The sequence below is a fragment of the Erythrolamprus reginae genome, chromosome 5 (assembly GCF_031021105.1).
Source record: "Erythrolamprus reginae isolate rEryReg1 chromosome 5, rEryReg1.hap1, whole genome shotgun sequence".
Lineage (NCBI taxonomy): Eukaryota > Metazoa > Chordata > Lepidosauria > Squamata > Dipsadidae > Erythrolamprus > Erythrolamprus reginae.
In genome coordinates, this window is record NC_091954.1 from 111253620 (window position 1) to 111269493 (window position 15874).

At 42.2% G+C, this 15874-nt stretch overlaps 1 protein-coding gene across 2 annotated transcripts in view; it reads left to right on the forward strand.

The window, feature by feature from the left end:
- Positions 1-15874, forward strand: part of EPHB3 (EPH receptor B3) — a 186767-nt gene that overhangs the window by 149890 nt on the left and 21003 nt on the right. For both annotated transcript variants that reach the window (XM_070753736.1, XM_070753737.1), the window contains exons 7-12: positions 1275-1443; positions 1541-1646; positions 4285-4337; positions 7694-7816; positions 7923-8170; positions 14760-14975. In XM_070753736.1, coding sequence (XP_070609837.1) covers positions 1275-1443; positions 1541-1646; positions 4285-4337; positions 7694-7816; positions 7923-8170; positions 14760-14975 — 915 coding nt within the window. The remainder of the gene's footprint in view (positions 1-1274; positions 1444-1540; positions 1647-4284; positions 4338-7693; positions 7817-7922; positions 8171-14759; positions 14976-15874) is intronic.

Here is a 15874-nt window from a genome sequence, read left to right on the forward strand (position 1 = left end):
TGACCAGGTGGGAGTGGCTTGAAAATCATGTGACCGGGGGGGTGGCTTAAAGGTCATGTGGCTGGGTGAGAGTGGCTTCCAGAGCAAGATAAGTTGTAAAATAGGTGCTTGGACTCTTTATCAGTGGATTAAGTCACATTATTTGAATAGCCACGAAAGGGACAAATGATAGAGACAGCATTATTTGTTGAGGAGCACAGGAACATTTTAAGGTTTTGGACCTGAACCCACAAGGCTCAGTATGATAATAGATTAGGCAAGTAGCTCAATTTTCTTTAACTGCTATAAAAGTTCAGTTCTTGATAATGATTAAAATGATTAAAGCATTAATGGGTAAAAACATGCTATTTAATTATTTCCTATTTTAAAAGTAATTAAGGATCACACTAATTACTAGAGAAGGAAGGACAATAAAAAAACCTATTAAGTATTCTAAATAATGCATAAACTATCATCTATTTCTCTGTTTATGATTCCTATCTATCCATCCATCCCTTTATCTATCAATCATCTATCATCTCCCTATTGATTCCTATATCATTTTTCATCTCTCTCCCTATTGATTCCTATCTATCTATCTCTATCTCTATCTATCTATCTATCTATCTATCTACCTATCTCCCTTTATATATATATATATATATATATATATATATATATATATATATATATTATCAATCCTATCTGTCTGTCTGTCTATCTATCCAGCTATCTGTCTGTCTGTTTGTGTCTGTCTGTCTGTCTGTCTGTCTGTCTATCTATCTATCTATCTATCTATCTATCTATCTATCTATCTATCTACCTATCTATATATCTTATCAATCCTATCTGTCTGTCTGTCTATCTATCCAGCTATCTGTCTGTCTGTCTGTCTGTTTGTGTCTGTCTGTCTGTCTATCTATCTATCTATCTATCTATCTATCTATCTATCTATCTATCTATCTTATCAATCCGATCTGTCTGTCTGTCTGTTTGTGTCTGTCTATCTGTCTATCTGTCTATCTATCTATCTATCTATCTATCTATCTATCTATCTATCTATCTATCTATCTATCTTATCAATCCTATCTATCTGTTCATCTATCTATCTATCTATCTATCTATCTATCTATCTATCTATCCATCTATCTATCTATCTATCCCCACTGCATCCCACCTCCCATGGGGGCAGCAGCCCATTACTGGCCTAGACTAAACATAATCCAGGCACGTTACCCAATAGTAGGGAAGGGCTGGATTTGTTTCTGAGATGCATCTTTCATCTTTTTCCACAGCAAGGCCAGACTGACGGCATTGCCAACACCGTCACTAGCCAGAAGAATGCGGTGCGCCTGGAAGGCCTGAAGCCTAATGCTCCCTTCGTAGTGCAGGTCCGGGCTCGCACCGTGGCTGGGTACGGCCAATACAGCTTTCCCATGGAGTTTCGGACGCTGGTTGATGACGGTATGCAATTTGTCACCTGACCCCTACCACTTCCACCCCTGCTCTGCTGCTCTCACTTGCTGAACCCTTGCCCTTTGTCTCCTCCCGCTTGGAATAGGCTCCAGCAGCAAGAGTTTCCAGGAACTGCCTCTAATCGTTGGCTCGGCCACGGCAGGACTCGTCTTTGTGATCGTGGTGGTGGTGATTTCCATCGTCTGCTTCAGGTACCGTCTCTCGAAGGGTTCAGATGAAATCCAGCAGGTTTGGGAGAAAGGGTAGCGGAAATTTGGAGTAGCGCAGAGAACCAGCAAATACCACCATTGGCTGTTTCCCAGAATGAGGAGGGAGTGGAGATATTGCAGTGTCCCTCCCTGGAATGGGGAGAGAACTGAGAATTTATAGTATCCTTCCCCTGGAGTGAGGAGGGAATGGAGATATTGCACTATCCTTCCCCCAGAAGTATTTATTTTTATTTATTTATTATTTAGATTTGTATGCCGCCCCTCTAATATTAAAAAACTAAAAACCCTATCATAATTAAAAACCAAACAGCACATACATACCAAACATAAATTATAATGAGCCTGGGGAAAGATGTCTCAAATCCCCCATGCCTGGCGGTATAGGTGGGTCTTAAGTAGTTTACGAAAGGCAAGGAGGGTGGAGGCAGTTCTAATCTCCGGGTGGAGTTGATTCCAGAGGGCCGGGGCCACCACAGAGAAGGCTCTTCCCCTGGGGCCGGCAGGCGACATTGTTTAGTCAACGGGACCCGGAGAAGGCCGACTCTGTGGGACCTTATCGGCGGCTGAGATTCGTGCGGTAGTAGGCGGTTCCGGAGGTACTCTGGTCCAATGCCATGTAGGGCTTTAAAGGTCATGACCAACACTTTGAATTGTGGCCGGAAACTGATGGGCAGCCAATGCAGGCCACAGAATGTTGTAGATACGTGGGCGAATGTGGGAAGCCCCACGATGGCTCTCGTGGCCGCGTTCTGCATGATCTGGAGTTTCCGAACACTTTTCAAAGGTAGCCCCATGTAGAGAGCGTGATAAGGGCATGAGTGACTGTGAGCAATGACTCCCTGTCCAAATAGGGCCGCAACTGGTGCACCAGGCAAACCTGGGCAAACGCCCTCCTCGCCACAGCTGAAAGATGATGTTCCAATGTCAGCTATGGATCGAGAAGGACGCCCAAGTTGCGCACCCTCTCTGAGGAGGTCAATAGTTTCCACCCCAGGGTAATGGATGGACAGATGGAATTGTCCTTGGGAGGCAAGAGCCACAGCCACTCCATCTTGTCTGGGTTGAGTTTGAGTTCGTTGACACCCATCCAGGCCCCAACAGCCTCCAGGCACCAGCACATCACTTCCACTGCTTCGTTGAAAGCTTTGATGGATGCCGAAGAGAAGCCTTTCAGGTACCTTTGATGGCCAAAAATGGCCCATTTCCACTTTGGTTACTTTGGGTAGGTGCCTCTTCCATCAATAGAACAGATTGCATCTCCTCCATGGTGCAAACCACTTCAGTTGCTCCATACAGCCATAATAAGCCTAATGGATAATTAGCAGGTTTGGGTGATTGTAGTTGCTGGAGACAAGGAGCCTTACCAAAGCAAAGCTGTGGAAATCCAGCTCTTGGTACATGATCTCTGATTGGAAAATCAGGGTTTGTGTAACGTTTGGCGGGTCCCAGGGGAAGAGCCTTCTCTGTGGAGGCCCCGACTCTCTGGAACCAGCTCCCCCAGGAGATTAGAACCGCCCCCACCCTCCTTGCCTTCCGTAAACTCCTTAAAACCCACCTTTGCCGCCAGGCATGGGGGAATTGAGATATCTCCCCCGGGCCTATACAATTTATGTATGGTATGTTTGTATGTATGTTTGATTAATAATGGGTTTTTTAAAATGTTTTTAAATTATTAGATTTGTTATGAGCCGCCCCGAGTCTACGGAGAGGGGCGGCATACAAATCAAATCAAATCAAATCAATGAATGAATGAATGAATGAATGAATAAATAAATAAATAAATAAATAAATAAATGTGTTAATGTATGTTAAGAGGAAGTTTAAAAAAGAGTCAAGCTTCAAACATATTGGTTTTACAGATTTTTTTTTTAAAGCAAAGTTTAACGTTTTAAAATTTAGAAAAATATTTTTCTCCATCTAGGGTTAAAAAATTTGAAAGAACATACTGAATTTGTTTAATAGGAATTATGATTGTCTGTAAATATTAATGAATGTTGTTTCCCACAGCAAGGCAAAACATAGATTGTTAAATTGATTCTTTTATCCAAAGAAAAGAATATATTTTAATTTTGTTTCTGTTTGGAAATTGCTTCTGGACTGAAATGGGGGGGGGGGGGGAATGAAATGTTGAGTTTGTTTTTGTTGGTAGTGTATATACTATTGTACAAAAGTAGATACATGAAATACACAAAAGCTAGCAAAACAAAGAATATAAATATGTAAATATTAATGATTTGAATAGGGATTTTGTGATTGTATAAATTAATATGAATGTTACTATAATTAATTAATATGTATATTATTATAAGAATTAATGAAATATCCAATGTAGCAATGCAGAAATACTGAATGTTTGCTGATATTACAAATTTTTGTTGTTGTTGCTTTTTGTTTGTCCTTTTTTATTTATATTTTTTGTTTGTTTATATTTGAAAACTAATACAACTTGTTTTTCATTATGTTATTTTCCTTTGCATTTTATAGCTTGAGGAAAAATTTATAAAATTTGAAAATTAAATCTTGGAGGAAAGTAGTGAAAGGCATTACAATTCAATATAAGTCAGATTTTGTGGACAACTTACATTTTGGGTGATTTTTTCCACCTCTCTTTCTTGACCAGGAAGCAGCAAAATAACACAGAATCTGAATACACTGAGAAACTGCAGCAATACAGTGAGTATTATTTGGTGGTCATGCGCACCCCACGTGTGTCAGCTCAATAAAGTAGACCAGATTAAATAGCCAATGACATATACTAGACACATAGAAACATAGAAGACTGACAGCAGAAAAAGACCTCATGGTCCATCTAGTCTGCCCTTATATTATTTCCTGTATTTTATCTTAGGATGGATATATGTTTATCCCAGGCATGTGTAAATTCAGTTACTGTGGATTTACCAACCACGTCTGCTGGAAGTTTGTTCCAAGGATCTACTACTCTTTCAGTCAAATAATATTTTCTCATGTTGCTTTTGATCTTTCCCCCAACTAACTTCAGATTGTGTCCCCTTGTTCTTGTGTTCACTTTCCTATTAAAAACACTTCCCTCCTGAACCTTATTTAACCCTTTAATATATTTAAATGTTTCGATCCTGTTCCCCCTTTTCCTTCTGTCCTCCAGACTATACAGATTGAGTTCATTAAGTCTTTCCGGATACGTTTTATGCTTAAGACCTTCCACCATTCTTGTAGCCCGTCTAGAACAAGACAAGAACAGTTTTTTCCCCGAATGCCATCACTCTGCTAAACAAATAATTCCCTCACCTCTGTCAAACTATCCACTAAGGCTGTGTTAGTATTACTATTAATCCACTCATGAATCCTATCACCTATCTCCTCCCACTTATGACTGTAACTTGTAGCTTGTATCCTTACGATTTATATTAATATTGTTTTCTGATGGCTCATTTGTACCCTATGACAACTATTAAGTGTTTTTTACCTCATGATTCTTGACAAATGTATATTTTCTTTTATGTGCACTGAGAGCATATGTACCAAAGACAAATTCCTTTCATGTCCAATCACACTTGGGCAATAAATAATTCTATTCTATCCTATCCTATTCTTTCTATTCTATTCATCTGTCTGTCTTTTTATCTATCCATCTATCTATCTTTTTCTCTCTCTCTCTCCCCCCCAGGCTGTGTCTGTCTGTCTGTTTGTCTGTCTCTCCAATCATACTTGGCCAATAAAGAATTCTATTCTATTCTATTCTATTCTATTCATCTGTCTGTCTATCTTTTTATCTATCCATCCATCTATCTATCTATCTTTCTCTCCCCCCCGCTGTGTCTGTCTGTCTGTCTGTCTGTCTGTCTGTCTGTCTGTCTGTCTGTCTGTCTGTCTGTCTGTCTATCTATCTATCTATCTATCTATCTATCTATCTATCTATCTATCTATCCAATCACACTTGGCCAATAAAGAATTCTATTCTATTCTATTCTATTCATCTGTCTGTCTATCTTTTTATCTATCCATCTATCTATCTTTCTCTCCCCCCTCCCCCCCCCTGTGTCTGTCTATCTATCCAATCACACTTGGCCGATAAAGAATTCAATTCTATCCTATCCTATCCTATTCTTGGTTTTCCCAAATGTGATTTTTTTAAAAAGGTAAAACTGGACTTTCTTGGTTTTTCCTTGAAAGCATCTTCAAGGCAAAACAAAGTCCAGTTGCCTTTTGAAAAAAAAATCACCTTTACAACTTAGCTAGATTGGTATCCCATAAACCAGGGTTTCTCAACCTTAGCCATTTTAAAATGCATGGACTTCATCTCCCAGAATTCCACACCCAGCCTGCTGGCTAATTTGAAATCCATGCATGCTGGCTGGGGAATTGTGGAAATTGATGCCCATGCTTAAAGTTGGCAAAGGGGACAAACACAGGCATACAGTTTTTAAAATGTTAGGTTTCTTGGATTTTTACTGATTTGATCTATTTATTTATTAAGCCACTTTATCTACCATCTACCAAAGGAACTCTTTATGGTAAACAGAGATAACAACATAATTGAAATGTGCAATCAGTTAAGGGTAAACTAACTCCAGGCCCCTAAACCTCATTACTAACACATTGTATATAGTAAGTTCAGGGTATGCCAAAGTTCAATTAATATCCTGGCTCCAGCACCTGGGGTTAAGCCAGCTCTTAAAATGTTCCAGAAAGCCAATACAATATGGCTTGTTTTATTGCTTATAAATTGATTTATTGATGATTTTGCAATGACTATGTGTATCTTGACCTGGTTTTCCTTATTTATTTGTTATAAATGCAGCATCTTTATTAACTTCTGTTTTTGAAATGTTGTTATGTAAAAGATTAATAATGACTGGTTGTCTTCACATTCTGGTCCTCTAAATGTTATTTAATTAGTTTGTTACGCACACTGCGTTAAAAAGGCATGCTATAAATTATTTGTAATTATAGTCATAAAATAATTTATAGTCTGGCTTTTTACATGGCTAATTTATATTCTTTTATATTGCTTTATTTCAGTTATGGTTTTTGTTGCTGCATTATTATTATTATTATTATTATTTTCAAAATATTAATCTGATCAGAAGACTATTCAGCAAATATATTAGGACCACTTTTTTGCCATGTCTAGGAATTGTCAAAATACCTTCATACACATGTTGTCATGTAGTTGCAAGCAAAGGAGATGTTTGTTTGTTTTTTGTAAATTAAATGTTGTGAAGTCATACATTACTTCTGAAAATGGGTTTAATTATTCAAGTTATTTTTTTTCCAGCTGTGTAATTTGCTACTTAAGCTTCCAATCGTGAAGATAATCAGCAAGAAAATATTTATACTGTATATTTACTGTGTTTGTATCTATCTCTATTTATCTATAACCTTATCTATCATCTGTCTGTCTGTCTGTCTGTCTGTCTGTCTGTCTGTCTGTCTATCTATCTATTTATCTATCAGCTTACCTACCTGTCTATGTATCTACCTATCATTTTTCATCTATCGATTCTTATCCATCCATCCATCCATCCATCTATCTATCTTGGATATGGAGATACAGTGTTCCCTCGATTTTCGCAGGTTCGAACTTCGCGAAAAGTCTATACCACGGTTTTTCAAAAATATTAATTAAAAAATACTTCACGGTTTTTTCCCCTATACCATGGTTTTTCCCGCCCGATGACGTCCTATGTCATCGCCAAACTTTTGTCTGTCTTTAATAAAAAAAAAATTAATAAACTTTAATAAATAAACATGGTGAGTAATAATCTAAATGGTTGCTAAGGGAATGGGAAATTGTAATTTAGGGGTTTAAAGTGTTAAGGGAAGGCTTGTGATACTGTCCATAGCCAAAAATAGTGTATTTACTTCCGCATCTTTACTTCGCGGAAATTCGACTTTCCCGGGCAGTCTCGGAACGCATCCCCCGCGAAAATCGAGGGAACACTGTATAGACTTTTAACAGAAATGAACTTTAAATATGGCCTCCTCACTTTCTAACAGACAGTCTTCATTTCTCATCTCCCCAAATCTTCTTATCTCTACCTCCGCAGTTACTCCAGGAATGAAGGTTTATGTTGACCCTTTCACTTACGAAGACCCAAACGAAGCTGTCCTGGAATTCGCCAAAGAAATCGACATTTCTTGCGTAAAAATCGAGGAAGTGATTGGAGCAGGCAAGTCACCCAGCTGCAGCCCAGCTGGCTTCTCCTCAGAGCATTTCCAGGAGGGCTGGGAACGTCAGGGTATTATTTGCTATTCATGTCTCGTCTTCCTCCTCAGGTGAATTTGGGGAAGTTTGCCGGGGCCGCCTCAAACTCCCAGGCAGGCGGGAAATCTTTGTAGCCATCAAAACTCTGAAGGTGGGCTACACGGAACGGCAGAGGCGGGATTTCCTGAGCGAAGCGAGCATCATGGGACAGTTTGACCACCCCAACATCATCCATCTGGAAGGCGTGGTCACCAAGAGCCGGCCGGTCATGATAGTTACGGAGTTCATGGAAAACTGCGCCCTTGATTCCTTCCTCCGGGTGAGGAGCAAACTCTACTCTCTAGAGTGGTAACTCTAGTTACGAACTTAATTCATTCCGTGACCACGTTCTTAAGTAGAAACGTTTGTAAGAAGAAGCAATTTTTCCCATAGGAATCAATGTAAAAGCAAATAATGCGTGTGATTGGGGAAACCACAGGGAGGGTGGGGGCACTGTTTTCTCCCAGGAGATTCCTAGAGATGCCCCATGGAGGCTTTCCCCCACCTTTTCTGGCCCTGGTTCCTCCCAGGAGATTCCTAGAGAGGCCCCATGGAGTCTTCTCCCTGCCTTTTCCGGCCCTGTTTCCTTCCAGGAGATTCATAGGTAGGCCCCATGGAGTCTTCTCCCCGCCTTTTCTGGCCCTGTTTCCTCCCAGGAGATTCATAGGTAGGCCCCATGGAGGCTTCTCCCTACCTTTTCCGGCCCTGTTTCCTCCCAGGAGATTCCTAGAGAGGCCCAACGGAGGCTTTCCCCCACTTTTTCTGGCCCTGTTTCCTTCCAGGAGATTCCTAGAAAGGCCCCACGGAGGCTTCTCCCTGCCTTTTCCGGTTACAGTTTCAGAGGCTCGGGTTCGTAAGTGGAAAATGGTTCTTGAGAAGAGGCAAAAAAATCTTGAACACCCGGTTCTTATCTAGAAAAGTTCGTAAGTAGAGGCGTTCTTAGGTAGAGGTACCACTGTAGTTGTATTTCCCAACTTTGGCAACCTTAAGATGTGTAGACTTCAATTCCCAGAATTCCCCAGCCAGGGGGATTCTGGGATTTAAAGTCCATACATCTTAAAAGTTGCCAGAGTTGGGAAACCTGATTTACAAAGTTATTTCCTCCAAAAAAGTGAGTCCATCACATTATTTTTTTTACTGCAATACTTCCAATTGCTTTTCTTTTTCACTCGGGCCTCAATTGTTGTGAGCTGCAAACTAAAAAGGAGAGTTATCTGTGTTTTCCAACGTATACATAAGCAGAAGAGTGAATTAATGTTCAAATCAGGCAGGGTTAGGAACTTGGCAGAGATTGGTAAGCACTGACTGATTTTGGCAACGATGAATCCGTCTCCGACGGCTCAAGACGTAGAAGAGGCAACTGAAGCCATATACATTGTCTGGTTCCCCTAGGAATACTCAGAGGTTTTCCAGAAATTGCATTAGTTACCCCTTGAGCAAAAGTGGATGATGATTCTAAAAGAAATGCAGAGAAAAGCAACAAAAATGATTAGGGGACTGGAGAGTAAAAACATACGAAGAACAAATTGCAGAAATTGGGTATGTCTAATTTAACAAAAAGAAGGACTAGCGGAGACATGATAGCTGTCTTCCAATATCTCAGGGGTTGCCACAAAGAAGAGGGAGTGAAGCTATTCTCCAAAGCACCTCAGGGCAGGATAAGAAGAAATGGATGGAAACTAAAATAATAAATAAATTTTAAAAAATTTAAAAAAGGAGAGAAGCAACCTAGAAGTAGAAATTTCCTGACCGTTAGAACAATTAATCCGTGGAACAGCTTGCCTCCAGAAGTTGTGAATGCTCCAACACTGGACATTTTTAAGAAGAAATCTGACAACCGTTTGTCTGAAATGATTTCGGGTATCTTACTTGTACAGGGGGTTGGACTAGAACAGGGGTGTCAAACTCACGTCACAGCGGCTTCTCGTGACCTATCAGGACCGTTTCCCCCTTCGGGCATGGGCGTGGCCAGCATATGACGCATCTCATTGAAGAGCCGCTCACCTTACCTTCTACCAGAGTGCCCTCCGAGGCTGTTGTGGGCGCATGCATGCCCATTGGCATGAGATTTGGGGTTTGCGCATGGGTAGCAACCTAAATCTCACGTGAGCACCTGCGTGTGAGCGAGATTTCTGTGATTTTCACCAATATTTTTGCTTCTGCCGCACGAATCCCAGCGACCGATTAGGTCCCAAAGAGTAGGCCTTCGCCGGGTCCCATCGAGTAAACAATGTCGTCTGGCGGGGCCCAGGGGAAGAGCCTTCTCTGTGGTGGCCCCAGCCCTCTGGAACAAACTCCCCCCGGAGATCAGAACTGCCCCCACTCTCCTTGCCTTTCGTAAGTTGTTGAAAACTCACCTTTGCCACCAGGCATGGGGAAATTGACACCTCCCCTAACTATTTTGGTTTATGTATGGTTTGATTGGGTTGTGTGATTATTTTATTAATAAGGGTTTTTAAATATTGGATTTGTACATTGTTATTATTATTGTGAACTGACCCGAGTTCTTGGAGAGGGGCGGCATACAAATCTAATAAATTATTATTAATTACTATTATTATTCCAAGCAAGCACAAATATTTCTGCTTCGGCGCATGTGCAGAAGCAAAAAAAAATGGTGAAAATTGGCAAAATCTCACTCCCGCAAGCACTTTCACGCATGATTTTGCTCGCTGTGCGTGTGCACAAGCAAAATTACGTGCAGGGGGCACGCAGTGTCGGGGGCACGCAGTTGAGCAACATGCCGGAAATTCCTAGTGGGATGGAGCACCTAAACGTACCAGCTACTGCCCACCTCTGACGCATCTCGGGAGTTTGAGAGCCCTGGACTAAAAGACCTCTAAGGCAGTGTTTCCCAACCTTGGCAACTTGAAGATACCTGGACTTCAACTCCCAGAATTCACCAGCCAGCATTCGCTGGCTGGGGAATTCTGGGAGTTGAAGTCTAAATATCTTCAAGTTGCCAAGGTTGGAAACACTGCAGTAGAGATTAGTTTTGCTGTGCAATTGTCAGGTTGTGGGTGTGTAGGTGTGAGAGGGAGAGAAAGAGAGAGAGAGAGAAAAAAATGTAGATATGGAGTGTAATTCAAGTCAGCCATTTAGAGCAGGACTATTTCCAAAGGTCGGGCAGTATGAAAAGCAAGTAGGATGCTTGGCTGCATAGCTAGAGGTATAACAAGCAGGAAGAGGGGGATTGTGATCCCCTTATATAGAGCGCTGATGAGACCACATTTGGAATACTGTGTTCAGTTCTGGAGACCTCACCTACAAAAAGATATTGACAAAATTGAACGGGTCCAAAGACGGTCTAGAAGAATGGTGGAAGGTCTTAAGCATAAAACGTATCAGGAAAGACTTCATGAACTCAATCTGTATAGCCTGGAGGACAGAAGGAAAAGGGGGGACATGATCGAAACATTTAAATATGTTAAAGGGTTAAATAAGGTTCAGGAGGGAAGTGTTTTTAATAGGAAAGTGAACACAAGAACAAGGGGACACAATCTGAAGTTAGTTGGGGGAAAGATCAAAGGCAACATGAGAAAATATTATTTTACTGAAAGAGTAGTAGATCCTTGGAACAAACTTCCAGCAGACGTGGTTGGTAAATCCACAGTCACTGAATTTAAACATGCCTGGGATAAACATATATCCATTGTAAGATAAAATACAGGAAATAGCATAAGGGCAGACTAGATGGACCATGGGGTCTTTTTCTGCCGCCAGTCTTCTATGTTTCTATGTTTCTAAAAGGACTTTCTTTTGGAACGAAACTAAAGCCACGGTTCTTCCTGTGTCACAACCGCACTGCAGAAAGCGATGGTGCACAATAGGAGCACAGGAAGATAAGCGGGTGGATCTGTTGTATGTCACGCGGGATTCTTTCCAGGCAACGAGGTTCACTCTGACAGTTCTTCCTAGCCCAGAGGCGGAGGGCAGCGTGCAGCTGGCTCTCTTGTTTTTCCAGGTGTTTCCCAAATAGGCTTGTAATCCCATTAGCTTGATGAGAAGACACGAGACAGGTGGTTGCGTTGGGAATCTGCGAGTTTTCTCATTTCGGAGCTATGGGTGTAACTCATTACAACCAGGCCTGTGTTCCAAACAGCTCACGCTAGGAGACAGAAAACAGCTCAAGATGCTGGCTAGAGATAGGATACAGATTTCTTAGCAGGGTGAAATTTCTCTTCATCGTGAATGACTGCACTTTTTAAATGCCATTTAACTCTCTTTGCCCTTGGGGAGACTGCAAAAGTTCATTTAGTGAGTATTCGGAGCATTCTCACTAAATACAACCTGTTCGCTCGTGCCTGTCGGTCGCGAACTGAGCCGGGGTGGAGCAGCAGGTAGAGTGTTGTACTGCAGGCCACTGAAGTTGACTGTAGATCTGTAGGTCAGTGGTTCAAATCTCATCACCGGCTCAAGGTTGACTCAGCCTTCCATCCTTCCCAGGTGGGTCAAATGAGGACCCGGATTGTGGGGGCAACAGGCTGGCTCTGTTTTAAAAAGTGCTATTGTTAACATGTTGTAAGCCGCCCTGAGTTGTGCTTTTACAGTAAGATAGGAATGGGGAAGCCGTAAAAGAAAGATTTCCGATTAAGAAATGTTGCATAAATATTGATTTTTAATGGGACCGTCTCCCTTTCTAGCTTTTAGATTCTCTGAAGTTGAGAAACTTTTGCTGTTGCTTACGTATATAAAATTCCTAAAGTTCAGCTTTCAAAACTCACAGTGATTTAATTGCAGAACCATGTGAATTTTCTAAAAATGCATCTTGGGAGAAGAACACAATTCTCCAACCCAGATGGGGAATGTCTGGGTAGTAATTAGTAAGAGGGGCTTAAAGCCACCTCCCCACCAGTCCAGGCTTAAGGGCCGAGGCCAGACTATCAGTTGACCAATGGTCAAAACAGACCAGTGAGATAGGCCAGAGAACAGGACAAGAGACGGGGTGGTGCAGCAGGTAGAGTGCTGTACTGCAGGCCACTGAAGCTGACTCTAGATCTGTAGGTCAGTGGTTCAAATCTCATCACCGGCTCAAGGTTGACTCAGCCTTCCATCCTTCCGAGGTGGGTAAAATGAGGACCCGGATTGTGCGGGCAATAGCCTTGCTCTGTTAAAGGGTGGTATTGCTAACATGTTGTAAGCCGCCCTGAGTCTAAGGAGAAGGGCGGCATAAAAATTAAATAAATGAATGACATGCACAGAATGCTTTGTGCATGCGCAGAGGGTAAAATTACCCAAATGGCAGCATCCGGGCGAGTGGGTGAAACCTCGTGATCCGACAACCGACAGGCACAAGCAAACAGGGAGCCTTTTTACCCCCGATTCAAACTCACAACGGCACTGAACAATAATAAGTTATGATCATATTTCACATGTACAACCTGTGCAATGCGCAAAAATCCTTGACTTCCAAAAGTTTGTTTAGTGACCAAAGTCACAAGGACACTGAAACAATTGAGTTAGGATGATGGTTTTTTGCACTTTACAACCGTTGTGGCACAGTAGAAATAGTTTTACTCTTCGGTGCAAGAAAAACATCTTCAGTCTTAGTCTTCTATTTACAGGAACAAACTTTACTCTATGTATTATTATTATTATTATTATTATTATTATTATTATTATTATTATTATTATTTTTATTTTTATTGGATTTGTATGCCGCCCCTCTCCACAGACTCGGGGCGGCTAACAACAATGGTAAAACAACATGAGCAATCCAATTAATAAAAAACAACTAAAAAACCCTTATTATAAAAAACCAAACATACACACAAACATACCATGCATAACTTGTAATAGCCTAGGGGGAAAGGAAACTTAACTCCCCCATGCCTGGCGACAAAGGTGGGTCTTAAGTAATTTGCGAAAGACAAGGAGGGTGGGGGCCGTTCTAATCTCTGGGGGGAGTTGCTTCCAGAGGGCCGGGGCCGCCACAGAGAAGGCTCTTCCCCTGGGGCCCGCCAAACGACATTGTTTGGTTGATGGGACCCGGAGAAGGCCAACTCTGTGGGACCTTATCAGCTGCTGGGATTCGTGCAGTAGAAGGCGGTTCCGGATGTATTCTGGCCCAATGCCATGTCGGGCTTTAATGTATATACATTAAAGCTTACTTACAAGTAGGTACTAAACCAATCCAGGTTTCTACATATCAACACTACAGCTCTAACTCAATATTTAACTCACGCTCATAGCCAACTAACAATATCACCACCAACAACAGCTAACAACAGCTAACAGCTAACAATCATTGTAAAGTTGCTTTGCATTTTATAATGCTTTGCCCCAATCAGATTGCCCCCCCCCATGTGCAATTTAGCTCCCATGCATGCTCAGTAGCTTACAATCAGCCCGAAACACAGCTGAGGAGCTGATCAGCTGGGCTTCGGAAGAAGGAATAAAGGTCAGTATAAACCATGGGGTGGGCGGGAGGGCCCTCTTTCAAGAGGCAGAACAAGAAAAACCTTCCCAAAAGTAAAAAATAAAAAATAAAAACAGATGGTGTCACCCACAGACCGGCACCAACTGATTCAGTTCAGTGATGTTGCCAGCACATCGTTCCTGGTTCAGACAAACTGGTCCAAACGGAGAGGAACCCACCACTGGATTTCATATAACAATTGCGGCAAGATAGGTTGTAAGAAAGGGGCAAAACTCACGTATCAACTGTCCCGTTTAGCAACAAAAATGTTGGGTTCAGTTACGGTTGTAAATTAAGATTTATTTGCAGAGTTCTTTGGTGATCCCATTCTCATCGAACTCTCTTAGAACAGTCAACAGGAGGGCTTAGTATGCCACGTCGGTGAATTTCGGGTGGAGGATTTTATGTTTCCGAACTTCGTCTGAAAACCCGCCCCTTCTTGTCCCAACAGCTGAACGATGGGCAGTTCACGGTGATCCAGCTGGTTGGCATGCTACGTGGGATCGCGGCGGGTATGAAATACCTCTCGGAGATGAACTACGTCCACCGAGACCTGGCCGCCCGCAACATTCTGGTCAACAGCAACCTGGTGTGCAAAGTCTCAGACTTTGGGCTTTCGCGGTTTTTAGAAGACGATCCGTCTGACCCCACGTACACCAGTTCACTGGTAGGTGAAAATCTTGATGGTGTCTCTATTCCCTTCTGCCACAAAGATTTTGCAGGATCCCCATTCTATCCGAACTAAATTTTGCTGACAAACCTGTTATTCATTCATATGGTCCAGTGGTAAAATCCATTTTTTTTTACTACTAGTTCTGTAGGCATGGCTTGGTGGCACGGAAGGGGGAGGATATTGCAAAATTCCCACCTCACTTCACAGGGGAAGGATACTGCAAAATTTCCATTCCCACCTGACCCCAGGCGAAGGATACTGCAAAATCTTCATTCCCAATCAACTCCTGGGGGAAGGATGCTGAAAATTCCCCATTTCCTCCCCATTCCAGGGGAAGATTACTGCAAAATCCCCATTCCCATCCCACTCCTGGGGGAAGTATACTGCAAAATCCATATTCCCACCCCATTCCAGGGGGAAGGATACTGCAAAATCTCCATTCCCACGTCACCCCAGGAAGAAGGATACTGCAAAATTTCCATTCCCGCCCAACTCCTGGGCGAAGGAGGCTGAAAAATCCCCATTTCCTCCCCATTCCAGGGGAAGATTACTGCAAAATCTCCATTTCCATCCCACTCCTGGGGGAAGGATACTGCAAAATCCATATTCCCACCCCATTCCAGGGGGAAGGATACTGCAAAATCTACATTCCCGACCAACTCCTGGGCGAAGGAGGCTGAAAAATCCCCATTCCCTCCCCACTCTGGGGCCAGCCAGAGGTGGTATTTGCTGAACTACTCAAAATTTCCGCTACCAGTTCTCCAGAAGGTGACTTGATCAAAGCGTATAAAATCATGCATGGGATGGAAAAGATGGATAGAGAAAAATTATTTTCTCTATCACACAATACTAGGTCGAGGAGGGCACTCCCTAAAGCTCATAGGTAAGAAAGT